Here is a 23,797-nt window from a genome sequence, read left to right as displayed (position 1 = left end):
TCTTCCACTTTTCTGAATAGGATTTCCTGGTGCTGGGCCTCCTGGCCTCCAAAATGACATCCATAATAGCTTGAAAGAGAGATACTGGCTGCTGGGCTAAGACATCTGCCATGCAGCCAGATTTAAGGTTTTGAGTTGGCTGTGCAGGCTCCGATTGTTTTGTTGAGTCAGAAGGTGAGGAATTTGAGGTAAAATCCATGCTGGGCCTTGAGCCAAGTTTTTTAAAATTGGGTACCAGTGCTGGTGTGGCCAGTCTGGGGCAATCAGGATCATTTTTGGCCTCTCCTGTCTGGCTTTTAGAAGTACATTTGAAAGGAGAGGCAATGGAGGGAAGGCATAAAATTTCAGGGTTTTCCAGCTGAATGAAAGGGCATCCACTTCCATGCTTGTGTGTGGTAAGTCCTTGTGCAAAATTTTTGTAATTGGCAGTTCTGAGGGGAGGCAAAAAGATCTATATCCAGGCACCCCCATTTTTGTGTTATCATGCTGAATATTTGTGGATTTAATTTCCACTCGTGAGGATCCAGGATGTTTCTGCTTAGGTCGTCTGCCAGAGTGTTTTTCCTTCCTGGCAGGAATTGTGCTTGCAGTTGGACTTGATAGGTCAGTACTTTGTTCCACAAAGTCATGGCTTGTCTGCAGAGGGGGTAGGAATGAGTGCCTTCTTGCTTGTTTATGTACCACATAACTGTGGTATTGTCAGTCTTTAGTAATAGTTGTCCTGGATGTAGAAGGTCCTTGAAAACTGTCAGGGCATTTTGTACAGCTAGCATCTCTTTTTGATTGATGTGAAAATGCATTTGTTCCTTGGGCCACTTGCCCTGGATACATTTTCCTGCCATGTGTGCTCCCCAGGCTTAATCCGATGCATCTGTTGTTAGTGTCTGCCTGGCTGTGGGTAAAGTGAAAGGCTGTCCCTTGTTGTGACATGCCTGTGCCCACCATCAAAACTCCTGTTGTAGGCAGGGGATGAGTGGTATTATTGTTTCCAAACTGTGACAGTATTGAGTCCAAACACTTTTTGGGTATGATTGTAGCTTCCTCATATGCAGTCTTGCATATGGTATTAGTAGTATGCATGACGCCATGAACCCCAAGGCCTGCAGAATTTTTCTTGCAGGGAGTTGGGTTTTGTTGCCATCAAAGAAAATACTGAGTCAGTTGTCTTTGCTTGTCTTGTGTGAAATAAGCCATCTGGGCAGTTGTATTTAAGCTTGCACCCAGGAATGTCACATCTTGAGAGGGCACTACTTTTGACTTATTTTCGTTTATTGTATACCCTAGGCCCATTAGTTTTTACAAATGCCAGATGCTTTAGTAGAATGTCCTTGTTCTCTGCTTGAATAATGCAGTCGTCCAAGTAAGGATATATTTGAATTCCTTTTTGTCTGCAAAATGGAATCACTGGTGCCAAGCATTTTGTAAAGACCCTGGGTGCAGTAGATAATCCCAAGGGCAGTGCAGAGAATTGGTAATGTTTTGCACCAGCTATTAATCTGAGGTATCTTCTGCAATTTTGTCTGATTGGGACATGCAGGTATGCTTCTTTGAGGTCCAGAGTAACCAGCCAAGCCTTCTTGCCCAGCATGGGAAGAAGTTGCTGTAGTGTCAACATTTTGAATTTCAGAATATCCAGGTAAGTATTTAGAATAGATAGGTCCAGTATAGGTCTCCAAGCTTTGTCCTTTCTGGGGACCAAGAAAAGTCTTGAGTAGAATTCTTGTCCTTGTTCCTGTTGTGGTACGTTTTGGATAGCTCTCATGGCCATAAGTGTTGTAATTTGTTTTTGTGCCTCTGCCCATTGATTTTGTGGCAGGACTGGCATTCCTTTTGGCCTTGGTAGAGTGTGAAAGTGGAACCTGTAACCTTGAGACACAATATTACGTACCCCTTTGTCTTGGGTGACTGTATGCCAATTTTGTGAAAAAAGTGCTAGTCCCCCCCCCCAAGGGAGCTGCCAAAAGGTAAGTGCTTGGCATTAGAAAGGGGAAGTCATTGAGACTGTTTTCCTGTAAGGTTGTGACTTGTCTTCTCCTCCTTTTGGGGTTGGAGCACTCCACTGTCATGGTCTGTAAGATCCTTGGGGCTGAGATCTGCCTCTGGGCGTCTGTATCTGCCTCGTTGTGGTCTGACACTGGAAAGGACGAATTTTTAGAAGGCCAATTTCTGCTAAATCTAGGAGGCTGCACCTGTAAGAAATCATTCACTGTCTGCACAGATTTTGCTTTATCCTCCATTTTCTTTAATACCTCTTCGTCCTTAACACCAAACAAGATATCCTGCTGTAAAGGAGCATCAGATAATTTTGCTTTAACATGATCAGGCAAACTTTGTTCTTTTAGCCAAGCATGCCTTCGAATCACAGATCCTGCGACTGCGGCTCTACAAGAAGCCTCTAATGAATCAAATCCACATTGCAGAGTATGTTTTCCCACTTGTTCAGCTGCATGCAATAAATCCTGCATTTCCTTATAGTCAGGACCTTCTGAGCTAGTTTTCATTTTCTGTTTTAACAAAGACATTAAATATTGCTGGTATTTGAGCATGTGGAACTGGCAATTTAAGGCCCTTACTGCTAGAGTAGCAGAAGTGTAAACTTTTTCCCCCATCTATCTAATGCTCTAGAATCCCTATCAGAGGGAACTGGATTTTTAGCAGTGGAAGCCTTAACCCCTTTGGGACCCTGGGAAATAGTTTCTGGGTCTGCAGTGGGGTTTCTATATAGAAATTTGTGAGAGTCAGGGACTCTATAGTATCTATCTGGTTTGACAGGTGCTGGGGGCAAAGAATTAGGGGTTAAACTAGATTCAGAGAACACATCATCCACAATATCCAACACAGGTGGAATAACTAGGGGCCTGTGTTGAGGCAATAAAAGGAAACCTCTGAGTCTTTTCTTGGATTCAGAATAATCCTGGCTCTCCCAATGAAAATGCTCCCTCATGGAATGTAAGGTTCCCCCAAAGGAGTAGTCCTCTGGAGGAGAGGATGAAGGGACAGACTTCTCTGCATCGGAATCCTCATGGGGGAAAAGAGTAGCCCTGGCCTGAGGAAGAATCAGAGGAAATGGAAACCTGATCAGAAGAATCATAGTCTGTATCCTGCCTAGGCCTTTTATCAGGAGGGGGATGGGAACTCCTGATCAGAGTAATTAGGTCTTCGGCCATTTTGAGCATCTGTTTCTTAGGCATGGAGGACTGTCCAGGAGAATGCTGTACTTGTTTCTTTGTCTTTAATGGTGTTTTAGACTTTGTAGTTGTTTTAAAGGTAAACTGTGAAGGTCTGAAAACACCCTCAGAAGCCGATGCCTGCTCAGCGGCTCCGGACCCCTCTGAGGGATTGGTTTCCATAGGCCCAATACCTTGAGTTTCCAGAGGCCTAGCTGTCTCCACATGGGAGTCGGAGGTGGCCTGTGGCTCCGAGGTAGCGGGTGTCAGGGGCTGCGAAAGCGCCTCACTGAACCGGCGAACCAGCGACCGGCCTATAAGAGGCTTCATCGTCAGTTTTGGACCTCGGATGCCTGTCCTTATCCTTGTCCTTGCATTTTTTGTGCATTCCAGTCATCGGTTGTTCCGACGGCATGGTGTAATTGAACCTTCGGCTGAAGTAATGCTGAGCAAAATCAAACCTACGTTTAATAGTGCATTTGTTAAAGATAGCACAAAACTGACTAGTGACATCGTGGTCTGGGCCTAGGCATGGAATACAGTAAATCCTTATGAGGTATTTTCTTCCCACAAGAAATACAATTATTAACTTTTACTGACATCGGTCTGAGGCAAGAAAAAGTTTCCCCAACGGGGTACTTAGCTTTATTGAAGACTTCGGTTCCGAAATTCAGATTTGAAAATCTCAGGAGTCGGCCGACCAGCACTTGCGAACTACTTTTGCTTTGGGCACCACGTGGCAAGAAAGACAGAAGAAAATGGTGTCGGCTGCATCTTTTATACCCCTGGCACACTGACATCAGGGAGGAAGCAACAGCAACCGACGCCAGACCAAGACTTTGGAACTCAGGCCGACTGTGGGACCGCCTGACGGCAGAATAACCCCAAGTGTAATGACTGCAACAGTGAAACACGATGAACATCTAAGGGTTCTATGGGGGGTATAAGGTCGAAGAATATAGGATAGTGCAGGGCACTTAGTAGGTTCGAACAGTAGTCTGTGGGCTGTGGTAAGTTGGAGAAAGTCAAGTTGGTTGGGGAGTTCAAGCCAATTTAATGAGAGAAGGGAGGTACAGTGATGAGTCTGGAGATTTTATTGCAACATACTTCCAGTTTGGAGGAGAGTGAAGAGGATAAATTAGTAAGCAGAGGAGCGCCATACAGTAGAGAGGGATGGAGATAGGTTGAGGCAAGAGTTAGTCTGGTAGCAGGAGAGAGGAAGTAGTTGTTTCTATAAAGTAGGCCAAGTTTTATGTGGGTTTTCTTAATGTTTAGCTGGATGTGAGTGTTAAATTTTAGGTGTTCATCAATGGTGACACCAAGAAGTTTGGCAGAGGGAACGACCTCTATAATGGAGTTGTTATGGCTGGTAATTTGTAGTGAATATTTATCAACGGGAGGATTTTGAAGGAGAGAATAGAAGGATTTTTTTGTTTTGTTGGCATTTAGAGAAAGGTGATTTTGGAGCATCCACTTTTTGGTGGTTGAGAAGGCTGTTTGTGTCAGTAATTGGACATCTGTTAGGTTAGAGACAGCAGATAAAAGAATTGTCAGTATATTGCACAATTTTGGTATGGCTTTGTGAAAGTCATTAATAAAGATATTGAAAAGCACTGGGGCAAGTATGGAGCCTCGGGGTACTCCAGTGGGGGTAGGAAGGAAAATGGAGGTGCCCTGGTCCCACGTTACAGCTTGGGACCAGTCTTAAAGATAGCTGGAGAACCAAGATAGTGTTTTGTGGGAGAGACAGAGATCAGACAGATGATTTAGTAGGTGGGTATGGGAGTTGGTATCGCAAGCTTTAGATAAGTCCAGTAGAACTGAGGATACTATTTTACCGGAGTCACAAGCTAAATTGACAGTATGTAAGAAGGAGAGAAGAGCGGTGTTAGTACTGTGTCCAGGGCGGAAGCCGTGTTGGGTAGGAGAGAGTAGCTGGTGTTTGGTAAGGAATGGCAAGAGTTGAAGATGGATGCATTTTTCAAGAAGTTTAGAGATTGGGGAGAGGATGGCTATGGAGTGGAAATTAGAGATGTTACAGTTTGTGCCACCCTTGTGAAGTGGAGGAATATATGCAGAGCACCATAGTTTGGGTACATAGGATTCAAGTAGGGATCTATTGATCAGGATGCTGATAGGGAGAGCAATACCATCAGAGGCTATTTTTAAGAAGGAGGAAGGAATGTTGTTGGGGGCAATGAAGCAAGGCTTAAGTTTAGAGAGTAGTTTTCTTTATTAGGTAAGTGGAGACGTGTTTGTGTTCGAAAGAAGGGGGGAGAGGAGGGAGAGGAAGATTGAGTGGGGGTGGGGTAGAGGGTTATAGCTGGGAAAGGTCTTGGTTAGCTCAGCAGTAGAAGAGGTGAAGAAGGTATTGAATTGCGAGGTAATTTCAAGGTCGGATTTGCTAGTGTTGGGACAGGAGTTCTTTTTTGTATCTGGCCTAAAGAGGGAATTAATTGAGTTTCAGAAAGAAAGAAATAATGATGATTGAACAGGAACAAAATGAGGAAAGATGCCTGCTTTTTAAACATGTAAGAAGGAGTAACTGTGTATATTGTTCAAAAAGAAAATCACATTATGTTGGGATGTGAGCTCTTTGAAACAAACTACAGTACAACAACAAACAGAAGTGGAAAAGCTACAAGGGACATTGCAAGAAGAACTGCAGCAACAGAGTCATGGCATATAGGAACTAAAAGATATAATAAAAAAGCAGAGGGAAAATATGGATGATCTTGTAAATTGTTCAAGAAAGAGTAAAAACAGGATAATTACAAAGCAAGAGAGAAAGCGACCAACAGCGAAGGGAACAATTTATAATGCAGCTATTACATGACACATTTTTCATACCAGAAAATCAAGAAACACTAAGAGAGGAAACACAGAGTATGGCAGCAAGAAGTAGCAGCAGAAAACAGACGCAGGTATGTTGTGCCACTTTTCCATTCCTTTGCTGTAAAATCATAAAATAATAATTAAAAAAGCAAAAATGCTTAGTTATCCCATTTTCAGGGATATTAGAAAGCTGATTAAGACTTACTTCTACAAGAGAAGGAAATGATGTTGCAGGTATTAAATAAGCTAAGAATGATTGGGACACCAGTAAGGCTGAAATACCCTGCAATTCTGCAAATGTAGAAGAAAGACCAGTGGGTCAGGCTACACAATATGAAGTATGTTCAAAAGTTTAATTAAAGGTATCACAGACAGTTAAACAACCCAGGTGGTAAAAAGGTGAATCATCTAAAAAACACATAACCTTACACACAGGTGAGGTGATCCACAACACCAGGAAGATGTGCAAAATGTCAGATGCTGAAACCCTCACAGAGGAGAAGACAAAACCATAAAATACAAAATATCACATGCTTCTAAAAGAGATGAAGAGGAAATAAATCACAAATACAACCACAAGAACATGAGAAAAGGGACAGAATGGTGCAGGGAAAACAAATGAAAGTATTATATCAAAGGGACAGAAGAAAGAAACGTTTCTCCCAAAGGTGATTTAAACACAAATACAGTGACAGAAGCAGAAGAAGAAACAGACAAGGGAGAGCTGTGAGGAGAAGGTAGGATGGCTTGTCAGATGGTTCAGACAACTCAGACCTTAACTAATGGACAAATGGGGGACTAAAGCAGGATCCAAGCATCCATGAAGAATTAGAATGCAGGACTAAAAAGGGCTAAATGTTACTACAGAAAAAAATAAATAAATAAGTGGAAGGAATGCTCGCTGAAGGGCAGGCAACAGTAGACAGGGCAGAATTATATGTTAAATAAAACAGATCTTTCCCTTGTGAAGCACATTACAGGGAACACAACAAAACTTTATAAATAATGGGATGAACTGAATCAATTCCCTGGGCAATGTCATCAAGGGGGCAAACGGGCAAGCCTCCAAAAAAAGTGACATATTTGTTCATAACTATTTAAGTAAGTGGTATAAACTGCAGTAAAATAAAGTATAATTATGAAGTCTTAAAAAAAATAAGTAACAATTGCTATTGTAACAACTCGAGGCATGAAATGGAATTTATGGGGAAAACAGGGAAAAGTAAGGTAAAGAACAACTCACAGACAAATATGAAATAAAGGACTGCTGCTGTATAAGTAGAAAAGCAAAGAGCAGTAATACCACAAATAAAAAAAAATGTCAGACTATCATACAAAGAAGCTTGCACACCAGACTGATTATCAACAGAGGGGCAGGGAGATCTGTGAATGGGAATGATGTAATATAATAAGACTGTGACATCAGTACTGGGTTGACATGTGATATATTAGTGTATCAAACAGCTGGAAGGGAACAAGGACATTCTTAAAGGCCCACATCCGTGGCATATACAGAGGCCAGAGATAGAAAGGAAAGTCTAAGCATAGGTGCAGCTGGCAAGAACACAAAGTTCAGACAAGAGGGTGGGTCCAGGAAGGCTTATGACATTGGCAGCAACTAGAAAAGTGGGAAACAAGAGAATATTGGAGGTTCATCAACTCATAAATGAAGAAGGAGAATACAGGAAAAATGAATGACAATTGCAGACACAAGAAACAAAACTGAAAATAACAGATGTTCTGTAGATACTTTGTTATGACTACCCAAAGGGAAAAATAGATAAGAGAAGGAAAGAGGTGGAGTAGCAAATGTATTTTGTAGAGGGCATTAAACAACCACAGAGAAAGTAATAAAAAGTATGGTTAGGTAGAGGGACCATCCAGCAGGGAAGGGTAGAAGGAGCAGATGTAACAATAGGAGACCTACAATCAACAAACAGAGATGCAAAAGGGTTGTACAGGAACTTTTTTACCTAAATGGACCTAGAAGAAAAGAAACAAGATAGATAATAGGAGATACTACAATGTTGTCACAGAAATATAAAAATAAAGCATGTGTGGAATAAAGGAGTACAATAAAATGATGAGACAACAACTAGCCAATGAATGAAAGAGGGATTGTGGCTGCACATATGGAGGGAAAGTTGTGCAACACAGAGGGAATACACCTTCACAGGAAACATTTTTTTTTACAGGGAAGTAGGTTAGGCAGGTTCTTAAGGAAGGAAAACTAATGTTAATAATGGAAGAGATCCAAATATAATAGGGGCACATATCAGATCACGCAGAAGTAAGACTTAAAGTCAGTGTGTAGGAACAGAAAAAGAGGAGAAGGAGTGGAGATGGGCTACCTACAGATGGAAGGAGACAGAACAAGGTAGCACTGCATGCACTAATCAAGGAGTAATTACAGGACAACATGAAAGCCAGGAACAAACTAGAAGAGGGCCAGTAGGGTAGGATCACAGTCACTGTCAAGGGAAACTTATAAGTGCAGAAGGAAAGAAAGAAGGGTGGTTGAAGAAATGGAGAGAGAGCTACAGGTGGAATAGAAAGAAGCAGTTGGAAACTAAAGTAGAAGGGAAGCATTACAGATCAGAGAAGAAGCAATAAGAATAGAATTAGAAAAATTACTACAGAGCAAGAAATGCAACAGTGGTACTGTAGAGAGTACTGATGGGTAGTGGGAAAGGCACAAGGGAAACAACAGGCAAATACATACAAGAAGAAACAGGCAGACTGACAGGTATGAAGGCTAAGGAGAGCAGAGTAAGAGCTAATTGGGAAAATATTTAAGGAATTCTACAGGGACATTTACAAACAGGAATAGGCAGAAGTCTCTGAATACAATGGGGAAAGAATGTAGAGACAGAGATATACTAGAGGAAGAATAAAAAGACAATGAGACAAATTATATCCAGAGGTGACAAGTGAGAAAGTCATAAATGATATGAAGGAGAAGAAAGCTGAAGGGTCACGTGGAATCCCTGTAGAGATCTACAAATGGGGAGGGGAGGAAAGGTGGAATGTCCTACAGCAGGAAAACAAGAAAATACAGGACTACGAGGCCTATTTCTTTAATCATTGCAGATATCAAGATTTTGTAGAGGTATTGGAAGGAAGACTAGATGAAGTATTTCTAAAATAAAAAAGATGGAATAAAGCTTCATGAAAAAAGGAAGTTGGAAAAATGGTGGGACTTGCTGGAATTTATACACATGTAGAAAAAGAAGCAGGAAGGGAAAAGTGGGATTGTGCTCTTTGATATTCAGTAAGTTTGTGATATGACGAGGTAGAACACTGCAGTGAAAGCAGGTAGGTAGCTCATACCACTTACTCTGTCTGGTAAGATTCAAGGCCTGCAAAAACTACAAGCACTGTTGGAGACTCCATGCTGGGTGAGGAAATTAAATCTAAATTTTGTCTGTAAATTGCTTAAACAGTTAAAGCTGCTTTCTGTTTTACTTGTTACACTTTATTTTCTATTTTAGGAAATCTGTTTGGTCTGGTGTTTGAATTACCTGCACATTTCAAGTTTTTTTTTTCATTGGTTTATTGAACTTTGAACCACTATCCGCAGTGGTGCAGCGGTAGCGTTGTTGCTTCACAGCAAGAGGTTCTGGGCTGGAGTGCGTGGAGTGCCTTCTGTGTGGAGTCTGCATGTCCTCCCTGCGGTCAAGTGGCATTCTAAAAGACATGCGTGAATGGGCATGCCTTCGTTGAAGGTTGGGCGTCGAGCTGGCAACTCGGCACTGTAAAAACCTACTGCCAATCATTAGCAGACCGGAGTTCTGCTGTGGCAACCCCTAACCGGGAACAGCTGAAAGACAAACAACAACAACATTGAACTTTGAACCACTGCAGCACTGACTTTATCATCTGCTTTCTTCAGTCTAGGAGTGCCCAATTTGACTCCTTCCTAATCTTTCCTCGTCTCTATCTTCTTCTCAACTGTCTCACTCTTTTCCAGTCTTACTTTCTACTACTCTGCATATCCGTTTATCAATCACTTTCCAGAACTTTCATGCAGTATGACAGGAGTTTGATACCTCTGTACTACCTACAGTTGTGGATGTCCTCTTTGTTCTTGTACACTGGCACATGTATGCTTATTCTCCAGTCATCTGGGATATGTCTTTCTCTCCATACTGCTTTGCGCAACCTCCAGAGCCATTTCTCCCCCATCTCACCCAGTTCTTTATCATATCTGCTGTGACCTCATCTGAGCCTGCTGCTTTCCCTGACTTAATTTCCTTAGTTCTTACTTTTCTAAATGTAGGCTCCTTTTTCTTTTCTCACTGTAGGGTGTGTCTGTGGCAATACAGCCTTTCTGAGGTTTTCTTTATTCAGAAGCTGCTGGAAGTATTGCTTCCATCTTCCTTCAATGTCCTCTGGACTGGTGAGCAGGCTGTTGCTGGCATCCCTTATGAAGGGTGTTTGACTATTGTCTTTATCTTTCTGTCTTTGCCTTACAACCTGCTACAGTTTCTTTGTGCCCCTTACTGAGTCACTTTTCAGAAGTTGGTACAATACCTCCGATGCCCTGTTCTTTGCTATTGTGACTCCATTTTTAACTTCTTTGTTAGCCAACCAGTATTCTTTCCTAGCTTTGTCCAACTTTTCTATCTCCCACTTTTTCCTTCATTCCTTCTTTCTTTTGATGACTTTCTGGACTTCTGCATTCCACCACCAGCTTTCTTTATGTATCTTATTTCCATACCTGGCTAGGCCACACATCTGTCCTATAGTTCTCACACACAAGCTGTTTTGAGGTGTTGCCATTCTTTTTCACCTCCACCAAATTCGGGGTACTAGAGCCTTGAGTAATGCCTTGAACTGTTGCACTTTTTCCCCAGTCAACTTCAGGTCTTCAGCCTGGTCTCTGTTGACCTTAGAGCCTTCTCTGACCACTGCTTGTAGCTGACTGAGGCAAGCAGTGGTTTATGCTGTCAGACAACTATTTCACTGAGGATGAGTTTGCAATCACTGATTATATACCAGTGCCTTTTCCTTACCAGGAGGAAGTCTACCTGAGTTGCATGTTGGTCAGTCTTGTAGGTGATCTTGTGACTGCCTCTCTTTCTGAACCATGTGGTCGCTAGTACCAAGCCATTTGCCAGACAGAAGTCTAAAATGGCCTCTCCTTCTTTATTCCTGCTGCCCTACCCATGTGGACCTAGGCAGTCCTCATAACCTGTTCTGTCTGTCACAATATGTGCATTCAAGTCAGACTTTATCAACACAAATTCATGCTGTTCTGCTTTATCTAGTAGGTCCTGCACCTGCTGTCTGAATGTACACTTCTCTTGACTGTCACAATGCTGCTGTGGAGCAGAGGCTGAGATTATGAATACTGCCCTATCATTAGGCTACAGTCTGATTGCCATAAGTCTGTCACTAATTCTGATGACATCCCTCACTGCCTTCTGAAGCCTCTCACCACATTTCCCATACCATTTCTAGCCTGTCCTCCTTCTGAGCAGTGACTCTGGATCCCAAGCCAAATAGAGTAAATGAGAGGGAAATATGGAGAAACTTAATAAAGATCATGTATGAAGCAGTGCTAAAAAAATTGGGATGCATGAATTGGGGTGATAAGAACCTTAACAACTATAAGAAACAGAAGGGTGGGAGGCAAAGATAGGGAAGAAAAATTAAACCTGGAGGAGAAGTGGAATAGCACAAGAGGAATATTTGGGACACATACAATATCATTGTGGGAAACATTTAAAACAGTGAAGGAGTTAATACAGACAAGTGGAATTCAGAGGCCCAAATGGTATTACTGCTTGGTACTTATGGACACATGGATAAACAATACAGAGAAGGAAACTGAAGAAAGGGAGGGCAAAAGGAGACAGGATGGCAATCTGTGGGAAATGGAACAGTTTAGGGAAGCAAACAAATATATTAAGCATTAATGGAAAGAATGGACAAGATTGAAGAAGAGAGAATGCTAAAGGATTGGGAAAGGAAGAAGGATGGAAAAGGTCACTGACAGAAGACAGTTCAGGCAGGGAAGGACATGCAAAACTTTCACAAAACTGGAAATCAAAGCCTGAGAATGCAATACAGATGGTATCTACCCCCATGAGAATGGTACAGGAAGGCAGGAGGATGATATTAGATGCTGGGGTATCATAAAGAAGATAAAAGGATTGTACTCATGTTCTGGGACTGTGGGACATTCAAAAATCCTGTAAGTACACACATATGATTTGGGGAGACACATTTTAACATGAAGTAAAGCATCTGTGGAAATGAACAATATCAGACTGGTGAGTACTGAAGTTAAAATCATCACCACTCAAAACTGTCTGACAAAAACAGTATGGTGGCAAGAGTTACCCAGAATGTTCCAAGACCTGCGGAGAAGGTGGAAGAAACTGACTAGAATAAGGAGAGGAAGGGAGGAAAAATGAAAAAGGAATGGAAAGAGATATAATACCACAAGGGTGAAAATCATACCATCAGGATGGTCAGGGTGAACCCAAATGGGAAAAGGGGGGTAGGGATAGGGTACAAAATGAAGCAGTCAGTCACTGATGAGATCCGGTACACCATGCATGAGAACCGTACCTGAATGTAATATACTGTAAGGTGTTAAAGTTACACAAAATCCTCACCTCATGTAGCACCTGAATAGAATATACTGTAAGGCGTTAATAAAGGTAAACAAAACCCTGACATCATCTCCTGTAGTACATAAATGTAATATACTGTAAGGTGTTAACAAAGTTAAACAATATCCTCCCATCACCTCATGTGGGACGTGAATGTAATATAGTATATGGAGTTAATAACATTACACAAAATCCTCACATCACCTCATGTGGGACCTGAATGTAATATACTGCATGGTGTTAATAAAGTTAAACAAAATCCTGACATAATCTCCTGTAGCACATAAATGTAATATACTGTAAGGTGTTAATAAAGTTAAACAAAATCCTCCCATCACCTCATGTGGCACCTGAATGTAATATACTGTATAGTGTCCTCCCATCACCTCATGTGGTACAACAAGGCATCACTGGGAAGATGGAGCCTGTTATTCTCTGAGTGACCTTCACCATCCTCTGTAGTGCTTTTTGATCTGTAACTGAACAGCCCCCGTATCACACCATGAAGTTGCTTATTAGGATGTTTTCTATGGCCCCCTGTAGAAGATAAGGATAGAGGGCAGTAGATTAGCTTTCCTTAACCTCTGTAGAAAATGCAGGCACAGATGGGCTTTCTTGACTATGTGATGGGGTTTAGTGACCTGGATAAGTCCTCCACAATGTGGACTCCCAGGAATTTTTTGCTACTTACTAGTTCCACCCTCTCTCCATTAATCATGAGTGGTGAGTGCGCTGGATGGGTTCTCCTGAAGTCTATTATGTTGTCCTTGGTTTTGGTGACATTGACATCAAGGTTGCACCTAGCACACCAGTCAATCAGTAGAATCACTTCTTCCCTGTATGCTCCTTCGTCTTCATTACTGATGAAGCCCACGACTGTGGTGTCATCCGCAAATCTGATGTGATTGGTATTAAATCTGGCTATACAGTCGTGCGTTAGTATGGCAAACAATAGTGGACTCACGAGACATCCCTGGGGTACTCCTGTGTTAATTGTGATGTTTCTTGAGGAATTCTTGCCCACACATACTTTTTGTGGTCTTTCAATTTAAAAGTCTAGTATCCAGTTACACATGTGGTTACTGATGCCTAGATGGACAACTTTCTCAGTTAGCTGTTGTGGGATAACTGTGTTGAATGCTGAACTAAAATCAATAAGAAACATTCTAATGTAACTGTTCTTAATCTCCAGGTATGCCATTGTGAGATGTAGTGCAACTGAGATGGCATCTGCCGTGGAGTGACTGGCATGATTTGCAAACTATAGTGGATCGACTGCAGATAGTAGTTTTGCTGACAGGTAAGAGCAGTGCAACTATACTCAGAGACTCTACCTACAGATGATAAACAACATCAGGTGACCCACAACAAAAGACTTAGGTGTTTGATGGCCTGACACCAATTGCATCTCCCCTTGAGATCTCCACACCAAAGCTCAGCCCACAGGAAACACAAGGCAAATGGAAAATAACTGAGAAAGGATCCAGACCTTTGATGGTTTGACACCAATTACAGCTTTCCTAATGATGGGTGTAGTACTTTGATGTTCTACTTAGTTTGGCTCAACCCTGAACCCCCAGAAGGTGAGACTGTCAACCATCAAGAACAACTTGCAAATGGGAAGCACCATTGATAATAGTTCTTAATAGATATGTGGAAAATCCTACTTAACCAACAACTTACTTCTTTTCACTTAGTATAATGACTGTCTTATGTCTGTCACAAACACTTCTGAATTCTTTCAATGTTTTTCATGGTGCCATCTGTTCCAGTAGTTACTTTAATCATGTTACTGATTCTGTAAAACATTTGTACAAAACAAAGTTCTGTGTGTAACATGGCAGTGATCATGGTTGTGTGATCCTTTGCAAATATAAATCCTGTGTACTAACTTACTGCTGTAAATGAGCTGACTTTTGTCACCCTGTTTTGCATTTGTTTGTTATATGATGAGCTACAAGTAGAGCTGCTGTTCAATTAAAAAATGTAATTATAATTAACAGCTCAATTAAAATTTTAAATTAAATTAACTGCATATTAATAGAAAGGTTTCGCTTCAAGCATATTAGTTGAGCACTTTGATAAATAAACAGAGTCAATAAAAAACAATACACTGATGTTGTGACTTATTTTATTTTTTCAGCCATTTGCTTAAACAGGGTCTATGACAACTGATCGAAAAGTAATTTATGTGAAGGGCATATAGATCGGAAATGCAGTTAATCGAAATTGGTTTTGTGGGGAGGGGGCTGTGCTCCAAGATCGCATTACAGTGAGGAAAGGGCAAATTTCCCAATCTTCACTGTAACACGATCTCACCACCACTTTTGGTTAACGGCATTTTCGATCTATATGCCGTTCGCATAAATTAATTTTCGATCAGTTGTCGTAGACCCGCTTAAGCAGACCTGTTTATTTACACGTGTTGGTTCAAGGGATGCTCTTTTTTATTGACAACATATCCAGACACCAAAAACAAACATTCATAAATTTATGTTGCGTTAAAAAATTTAGTTGCTGAAATTTTTAACACATTAATTGCATGCGTTAATGGTGATTAATCTGCAACCCTAGCTACAAGTACCCCATGGATCTCTCCTAAGAAAGAATCAGTGACTTAGAATGGTCCTGTCTCATCATTAATGCAAACTAAATAAACTCTTCCCTGTTTCACATTCTCCTGCTCACTTTGCCCCTTTCCTTTCATTCTCCTCCTTCTTCCTGCATGTTATAAAGTCTTTATCAATAATAAAGAAAAAAACTAAAAAGTGAACAGCTAAGTTCAAGAATGCTGATGAAGCCAAACACTACAGTGACAAAAAAATTTAATTACTTTAAACCACAGAATGCAAATATAAAATCACTGTAGAAGAAACAGATAATGAACAGTGTTTCAGTATTTGCCTAACATGATACAGTTTACTCTAGAATGAAATGTAAAACATTCTGAACTTATAGGTAATGCCCTGCATTCAAATTTGCAATACCTACCGGGTGAAGTAACAACACAAGCAGAACTGCAGGAATTCCAAGCAAAGAACACCAAAGAACAGTTTCACCCTTCATTTCTTTCCTGAAATCGATGACAGAACTCACTGTGAATAAAAGTTATGCACACAGTTAAACAACAAAGAATATCAAAGAAAATAGTCTTTCATACAGATGCTAAACATTTATTTAAAAAGGAAGAACAGCTATTGTATTTTGACTCATATTACAGATTTGTTAATTTAAAGCCATTCTATTTATTTCTCTGGAAAAACAAACACACAAACAGTTACAGCAAAAAGGTAAATAAATTAAATGATAACATCTTATTAGGAGAAAATCAACAAAACAATACTGCAAACTCATTTTACTTTGATAGTGACTAAGGCTTTGTATATCTTTCTTTCTGCAAGATAAAAGTTTCAAGCAATATTTACATAGTATTCATAATTGTGCTTAATAAAGAACTCCAAAACTTATTATGGCATTATTTTTGTGCTCTGTGACATGAATAATATACAGACTTGAATAAGGGCTATAACACCTGTGAATGCCTTGTATAAAGCTTAATATGAATCCTTCATGTCTAATACACACAATGCCCTGATATGTATCCATCCATCTGACCTAAACCCACCCACCCATCCATCCATTTCTGATGAATCGATGTAGAATCCTATTGGATGCCAACAAATATGTGGTGAGCAGAGGCTTTGGTCTTGATTCGTATAACTTCCCAGATTTTACCCACTTCAGACTAACTGTAATGCCTTCCAGTACAATATTAAGAACAGTGACAGATTCTTGGCAAAAAGTTTCACTTTTCACACAAACGCACAGCATTTTTAGACAGGGATTAATTTTAACTCTATAATATCAACAGTCTTCCCTGCCTTCGCCATAATTCACTGCCACAAGTGAAACCACTCTAGATTGCCAGAAGCACAGTTACTGTTTATTTATTGTAATTTTTTTTAAATTTTCTTTTATTTTGCTTTTGTTTACTGAGTTTGTCTGACTGGCTTTGCCAAAATCCTCTTCTCAGCAGTGACCAATGGAGAAAAGCTCCAACATATTACAAACATTTTAAACAGACATTTAGTAATATGCACGAACAGACATTAAGTAATATTCTAATAACAATTATACATCATCTTCTTTCGGCTGTTCCCGTTAGGGGTCGCCACAGCGGATCATCTGTTTCCATTTCTTCCTGTCCTCTGCATCATGCTCTTTCACACCAACCGCCTGCATGTCCTCTCTCACCACATCCATAAACCTCCTCTTAGGCCTTCCTCTTTTCCTCTTACCTGGCAGCTCCATCCTTTTCCCAATATACCCAGCATTTCTCCTCAGCACATGTCCAAACCAACGCAATCTCACCTCTCTTGCTTTGTCTCCAAACTGTCCAACCTGAGCTGACCCTCTAATATACTGATTCCTAATCCTGTCCATCCAAGTCATACCCAGTGCAAATCTTAACATCTTTAACTCTGCCACATCCAGCTCTGACTCCTGCCTTTTCGACAATGCTACCATCTCCAACCCATATAACATAGCTGGTCTCACTACCTTCTTGTAGACCTTCCCTTTCACTCTTATTGGTACCTGTCTGTCACAAATCACTCCTAACACTCTTCTCCCCCCAATCCATCCTGCCTGTACTCTCTTCTTCACCTCTCTTCCACACTCACCATTACTCTGAACTGTTGATCCCAAGTACTTAAACGCATCCACCTTTACCAACTCTACTCCCTGCATCCTCACCATTCCTCTACCCTCCCTCTCATTTACACACATATATTCTGTTTTAGCCCTGCTGACCTTCATTTCTCTTCTCTCTAAAGCGTATCTCCACCTCTCCAGGGTGTCTCCTCAACCTGGTCCCTACCCTCACCACATATCACAATGTCATCTGCAAACATCATAGTCCATGGGCCCTCCTGTCTAATCTCATCTGTCAACAATTATACATACATCTGCTAATTACATTGCATTCATTTGAAAATAGAGGTGACTATTACAGTATAAAAGATAGTTATGCATTTAGTAGATGTTGAATATTGAGCATCTGAAGAGATGTATTAGTGGATTTGTCAGATAGATAATAAATCATATAACTAGTGCTTAGAAATCCAGAGAAATAGAGGTGAGAGAAGGAACCAGGCAGGGTAGAAAATGTTAATGCTGTAGTTAAGGGGGATATAAAACACATTCAAAGACAGATTTATATATTACATTACATTAACTTAAAAAACATGATTAAGTATGAATCTAACTCAAAATAAAATCATCTTCACTATTAAGCCTCACAAACAAAATGTATCTATTTTACATACAAAATAAGGATTATATTGCTTTTATTCTATATAAATATAATTTAATTAATAAATTAATATGTGATTACTAATGTATATTACTTAATATGTTTTCATGTATATTACTGAATTTTAAAATGTTTTAACATGTTGGATCTTTTCTACTCGGCCTCCACTGAAAAGAGAATTTTGACTACACCCACTTGGAAAAAACTCGATAAATAAAAACAAAACAAAATAAATAAAACTAATCATATTGAAGGGCAGCACTGGAGTGGATCATGAAAGTTATTGCTGTCACAGGAATATTTTATTTTACTGTACACTTGAATACAAACAAAGCTACTAATGGAGACGGTCTCCCAGTAGTATAAGACATAACTAAAGGTAATGGCTGTATATTTTAGTTAAAAAGCACAATACTTCAGTTTGCTTGGAATAATCTGTTTTATTTGCACTTGTACCTAGGATTATAAGATCATAGAAGGTTACTAGGCTATTGGCCCTGAGGCCCTTATAAGCCTAGCCAAGAGTTTAGCCCATGTTTAGAGAAATCAGCACCAGATGCCCCTCTCCAGCAGGGACACGAGTGGAATCCCAGGGGTATATTTTCTGTTTCCCATCCAGTTATCCAGGTTGTGCTTAGAAATGGGTAAAGAGGTACTCTGCTTGATGTGGAGCGAGAGTCTATTCCATAGATGGGGAGTCTCTGGGACACAAATTTGTTCAATCAACAACGATTTTTAAAAGTCGTTTTAAGTTTAAATTAATTGTTAACTGTTGTAGACTACACACTAAAGTGCTATAGCCTTTTCTGAGAATTTAAAGTTGTTTTAAGCTGTTTAAAGTGTGTTTTTGACCGTTTTTGCCTTCTGTTTGGAAAAAAAACAAAAAAATCCTTGTTTCCCACCTTTCTAAGATAGTATAGTCCAGTTTTCAGGTTATTGCTGAAACCAGGGCTGTGTTACAAGTTTCTGTTTTTGCCCATACCTTACTTGGATAGAAGGAAGTTTCTCTGTTCACCTGTGAGAGAGGGGAGCTTTGAGCAGCCTATCTGTCCCTGGAGGAGTGGTTCCAGCCCAGACATTTGTAGTTTATTGGCCATTTTGGGCTAATTTCTATCTTTCATTTCCCTGCTATAAAAAACGCTTGCATGTTTTTTGTGATTGTATTCAGCTCAGCAAGCTCCAGCCTGGTGTCCTGCAGAGTCTACAAGCAATAGAGACACAAAAGAGAGACTTTGGAGTGATTAAGTATCATTTTTCGGCATTTTCTTGCTGAACTTAGCTGTTTTCCACTAAATGCGGATTTTCCAGCGTTTTTGTGATTCAAAAGCTTGTTTTTTCCAATTTTGTACTTATTGACTGCCTGCACTTTTTAAAAGTCATTTTAAGTTTAAATTAATTGTATAGCTGTTGTAGGCTACACACTAAAGTGCGATAGCCTTTTCTGAGCATTTAAAGTTGCTGTGAGCTGTTTACAGTGTATATTTGACTGTTTTTGCCTTCTGTTTGAAAAAAAAAACAAAAACAAATCCTTGTTTCCCACCTTTCTGAGCTAATATAGTCCAGTTTTCAGGCTAGTGCTGAATTCAAGGCTGTGTTACAAGTTTCTGAGTTGCCCATACCTTACTTGGATAGAAGGAAGTTTCTCTGTTCACCTGTGAGAGAGGAGAGCTTTGAGCAGCCTATCTGTCCCTGGAGGAGTGATTCCAGCCCAGAAGTTAGTAGTTTATTGGCCATTTTGGGCCAATTTTTATTTCTTTCATTTCCCTGCTACAAAAACCACGTTTGCGTGGTTTTGCACACCTGGCAGCGCCGGTTAGCTAGGGTTAAATTATTCCAGGCTTCACTAAGTCTCCTCTTCAGTTTTTCCCTTGAAACTAGTCTAACTCTCAACTTAAGCACTCAAAAAGCATCCTAAAGTCCAGCACTTGCTCAGACCTAATAGCTAGCATTAATACCCCAACACTTGATTGCCCAGAAGGGCAAGGCTCTTTATTCACCCCTCACCAACCAAGCGACTAAGCAGCTCACCCTACTATTCAGGCATGACCAAAGGGCAATTTCAGGTGTACTCCCCAGTCGAGCTGGTGAATCTGAGTATCCTGAGGCAATGTTTCAACTGCCTCATGTACACAGACAACCCTCTCCTCCTACCATCAAACACTAACATATGCAAGAGATGCAATTATACAGCCAAACTGGAGGCTAAGCTCTCTCCACCCAAGACTGGAACAGACAGTCAACAGGAGAAGGTTAATACTTGCACCACACCTCCAGCCTCACACAGACCTACTAAACCAGCACTGGCAAAAAATACACATAAATACACAAAATCATACTCGGAGGCTCAAAATAAAAACCTGCAAAAGCAACAGAGACCTCCAAAGCAGACACCCAAACAAACTGCACCTCCCATCACAAACCAGACAGCACATAAAACACAAACTCAGTGTGCCACACAATCACAGCCCTTAAGGCAAAATAACATACCTAACACACTAGTAATAGGTGACTCTATACTCAGGCACACTGACATCCCACTTACTAGGCTGGACAAGGAGAAGGTTACTGCTAGCTGCCTGTCAGGAACCAGAATCCGTCACATAACACAAGTGCTCAGGTCATTCCAGAACAAGTACAAATATGACTCTGTCATTGTTCTTGTTGATGTGAATGACCTGAGATGTACCTCCCTGGACTACATGAAAAGAGACATGGAAGAGCTCTCTGATCATGTAGCCCAGGCGGGTATGACCCTGACCCTGAGTAGCATCCTGCCCTCACCAAGAATGATACCTCAGTATAAAGAAAAAATGATCAATTTCAACAACTGGTTAATCTTCTGGTGTCATTCAAAGGGGATCCAGTGTCTGTCTGCCTGGGATGACATGCTCGACAAGCCAAGTTTCTTCGCAAGAGATGGCTTGCACCTGTCACCCCTAGGCTTTCAAATATTGGCCAAGGCTCTTACCGCCCCCAAAGTGCCTTTTTTAGGCAAGGCTTAAAAGTCAAAAACACCTGCATAAACAGCACAAAAAACAAAAAAATGAGGGTTATGCTACTCAATGCCAGGAGTTTAAATCTCAAAATGCATGCCCTCAAAGCACTCCTCAGTATGGAGAACGTCAACATCTGTGCAGTAACTGAAACCTGGTTCAAGGCTCCAGAGAGCTCCCCAGCACTACTGGGCTACAACTCTTACCACAAATTTCGGCCACAGAACATGGACTGAAACACAAAAGGAGGGGGTGTATCCATATTCATCAAGGATACCCACACCTCCAGGTTAATGTTGCAGCATGATAGCATTGAAATCATCCACGTGCAACTAACATCGGGAAAATCTGCAATGCAAATTGTGGCCTGCTACAGATCACCCTCCATGACCCAGGACCAACACTCCACTTTTCTGGAGACACTGGAAAACATGAAAGCCCTACCAAACACCCTGATATTGGGTGATTTCAATTACCCTACCATTAACTGGTAAAACTACTTGCGTACAAACTTCCTGGCCCAGCGCTTCCTAGAATTTAATAACTCAAATGCCCTGGATCAACTGGTAAACTCCCCTACCAGAGGTGATAACATATTTGACCTGGTCACTACCAACATGGGCAACAGTTGTTCTGCACCAGAGGTCAACCCATCACTGGTTAGATCAGATCATAAACTAATCACTCTGGATATCCACACCCCACCACCATCCCCAACCAAGGACACCACAGTAAAAACTTTTCTAAAGCAAACTTCACCTTACTTAAGACAGAGGTGGTAAGTTTCACAGACTACACACTAAAGGATAATGCTGCCCAAGATGCAGAATCCTTTACAAATGCACTTTATGAGCACTTACAAGAAAGCATGGATCGTGACATCCCTAGCAAAACCAAGACTCACTCCTCCAAGAAAAGAAAACCAGTCTGATGGACCCCTGCCATAAACAAACTATATAATAGTAGAAGGAAACTAGTTCAGAAAAAAAGCAAATCCCAGGAAGGAAAGGCATCCCTGATCAGTATCGGCAAGAAACTAAGGTCCCTCATAAAATCATCTAAGGCTAACTTCTAAAGAAAAATAGCCAAGAATTCGAAGGATAACCACAAAGCCTTCTTTAGCTATGTTAAAAATTTAAATGGCAACTCTCAGATATGCTCTGAGCTAGTGCATAACAGCAGAAAATATACTGAACCTACTGATATTGCCAACATCCTGGCAGATAAGGGGGTGAATTTGCACTGAACCCCCCCCCCAAAAGGGCCCACAACAATAACGGAAAAGTGTAAAGTCCCAAAATCACAGACGCGTAGGTTAAAACAGTCCTTTCAAAAGACAAAAACAAAGCATGAATGGGGCCAGATGGTGTCCCAGGCTGTGTCTTACACGAACTACAGAACAAACTAACCCACCACCCAAAACACGCTGTTCAACCTCAACATTTCTACAGGCTATGCACCCATAGAATGGTGCACAGCAATGGTTATTCCGCTCCACAAAAGAGGGGCCACAACAGACCCCGGGAGCTATCACCACATAAGCCTGACTAGCTTGGTCTGCAAGGCAATGGAGCACATTATCATGGAACTCATTAACAAAGCCATCGGGAAACTCCAATCACTTGACCTGACCCAGTTCTGCTTTGTTAAGGGCAGATCATACCTACTAAACCTGTCTGACTTCTTCGCGACAGTCACCAAGGTCACAGACAAGGGAAATGTGGTTCACACAGCCTACCAGGACCTCGCCAAGGGTTTCAACACCATTCCCCACTTGGGTATTATAGAAAAACTCACCAGCCTGAACATAAATCCCTATGTCATGAGATGGGTTGCCAAGTGGCTTACAGAAAGAGCTCACAGTAAGAATAGCAGGCTCCAGGTCTGACTCTAAACCAGTCACATGTGGTGTCCCCGCAAGGCTCAGTCCTGGGACCCCTCCTGTTCAGCATATACTTCTCAGAAGTACAGAAAAACACAGGAGGACTATGGCTGACCAAGTTTGCTGATGACTGCAAACTGGGAGCCATAACTGACTCTCCGGCTGACACGGATATTCTCCAAAATGGCCTCACTGAGACGGACACCTGGTGTCAAAGTCATGGCCTCAAGCTAAATGCCAAAAAATGCATAGTCATCCCATTTAGGAAAAATAAAACACCCACAAATTACCACATAGATGGCAGCCCCCTTAATACAGAAGAGGTAATAAGAGATCTGGGGACCCAGGTATATAGTAATCTCTCCTTTGACAATCATATTGCCAAAGTGGTTAGGAAATCCTTCTATGAGGTCCATCTAATTACTAAAAAGAGTTCGCATCTAGAAATAGAGAGGTTATCGTGCCCCTCTACTTGTCACTCATCAGACCCGTTGTGTAGTACAATGTCCCATTTGGGATGTACCTGACAAGACACTTCCAACAGCTGGAAAGACCACATGAGTACCTCACCAAGAGGATTAATGGCCTCAAACATAAGCACTATGCAGCCCGACTGAAAAAACTCCAGCTGTACTCAGTGGCATATCGCTTACTCAGAGGTGATCTCTACCTGACTTACAAAGCCATGTCCAACTCAGAATTGATGGACATGCTCCACCTAAAGAGATCCAAGTCACTGTGAGCCATGCACTCTAGTGAGCTAAAGCTCACCACAATAATAAATAGGACATGCTGGAGGGATAGATTCCTGTCACAGAGCCTCCCCATGCTTTGGAACAAAATTCTAAACTGCATTAGGCAGAGCCCCTCACTAACACTCTTCAAGAGAAACCTTGATGAGTGGATGGGTAACAGAAAATACACCCCTGGGATTACTTCAATTGCTATGCTTGACAGAGGCTCAGTAAATTAATCAATGGGGC

The 23,797-nt window shown here is 41.1% G+C and overlaps 1 protein-coding gene across 2 annotated transcripts in view; it reads right to left on the bottom strand.

The window, feature by feature from the left end:
* The window catches only part of LOC122798809 (single-pass membrane and coiled-coil domain-containing protein 3-like), a 150,969-nt gene that overhangs the window by 49,256 nt on the left and 77,916 nt on the right, over positions 1-23,797 (bottom strand). For both annotated transcript variants that reach the window (XM_044067930.1, XM_044067931.1), the window contains one exon: positions 15,617-15,720. In XM_044067930.1, the coding sequence (XP_043923865.1) occupies positions 15,617-15,720 (104 nt within the window). The remainder of the gene's footprint in view (positions 1-15,616; positions 15,721-23,797) is intronic.

Source organism: Protopterus annectens, chromosome 3.part1, assembly GCF_019279795.1.
Source record: "Protopterus annectens isolate FY-2018-M chromosome 3.part1, PAN1.0, whole genome shotgun sequence".
NCBI lineage: Eukaryota > Metazoa > Chordata > Ceratodontiformes > Protopteridae > Protopterus > Protopterus annectens.
This window is presented reverse-complemented; position numbering and strand designations above follow the sequence as displayed.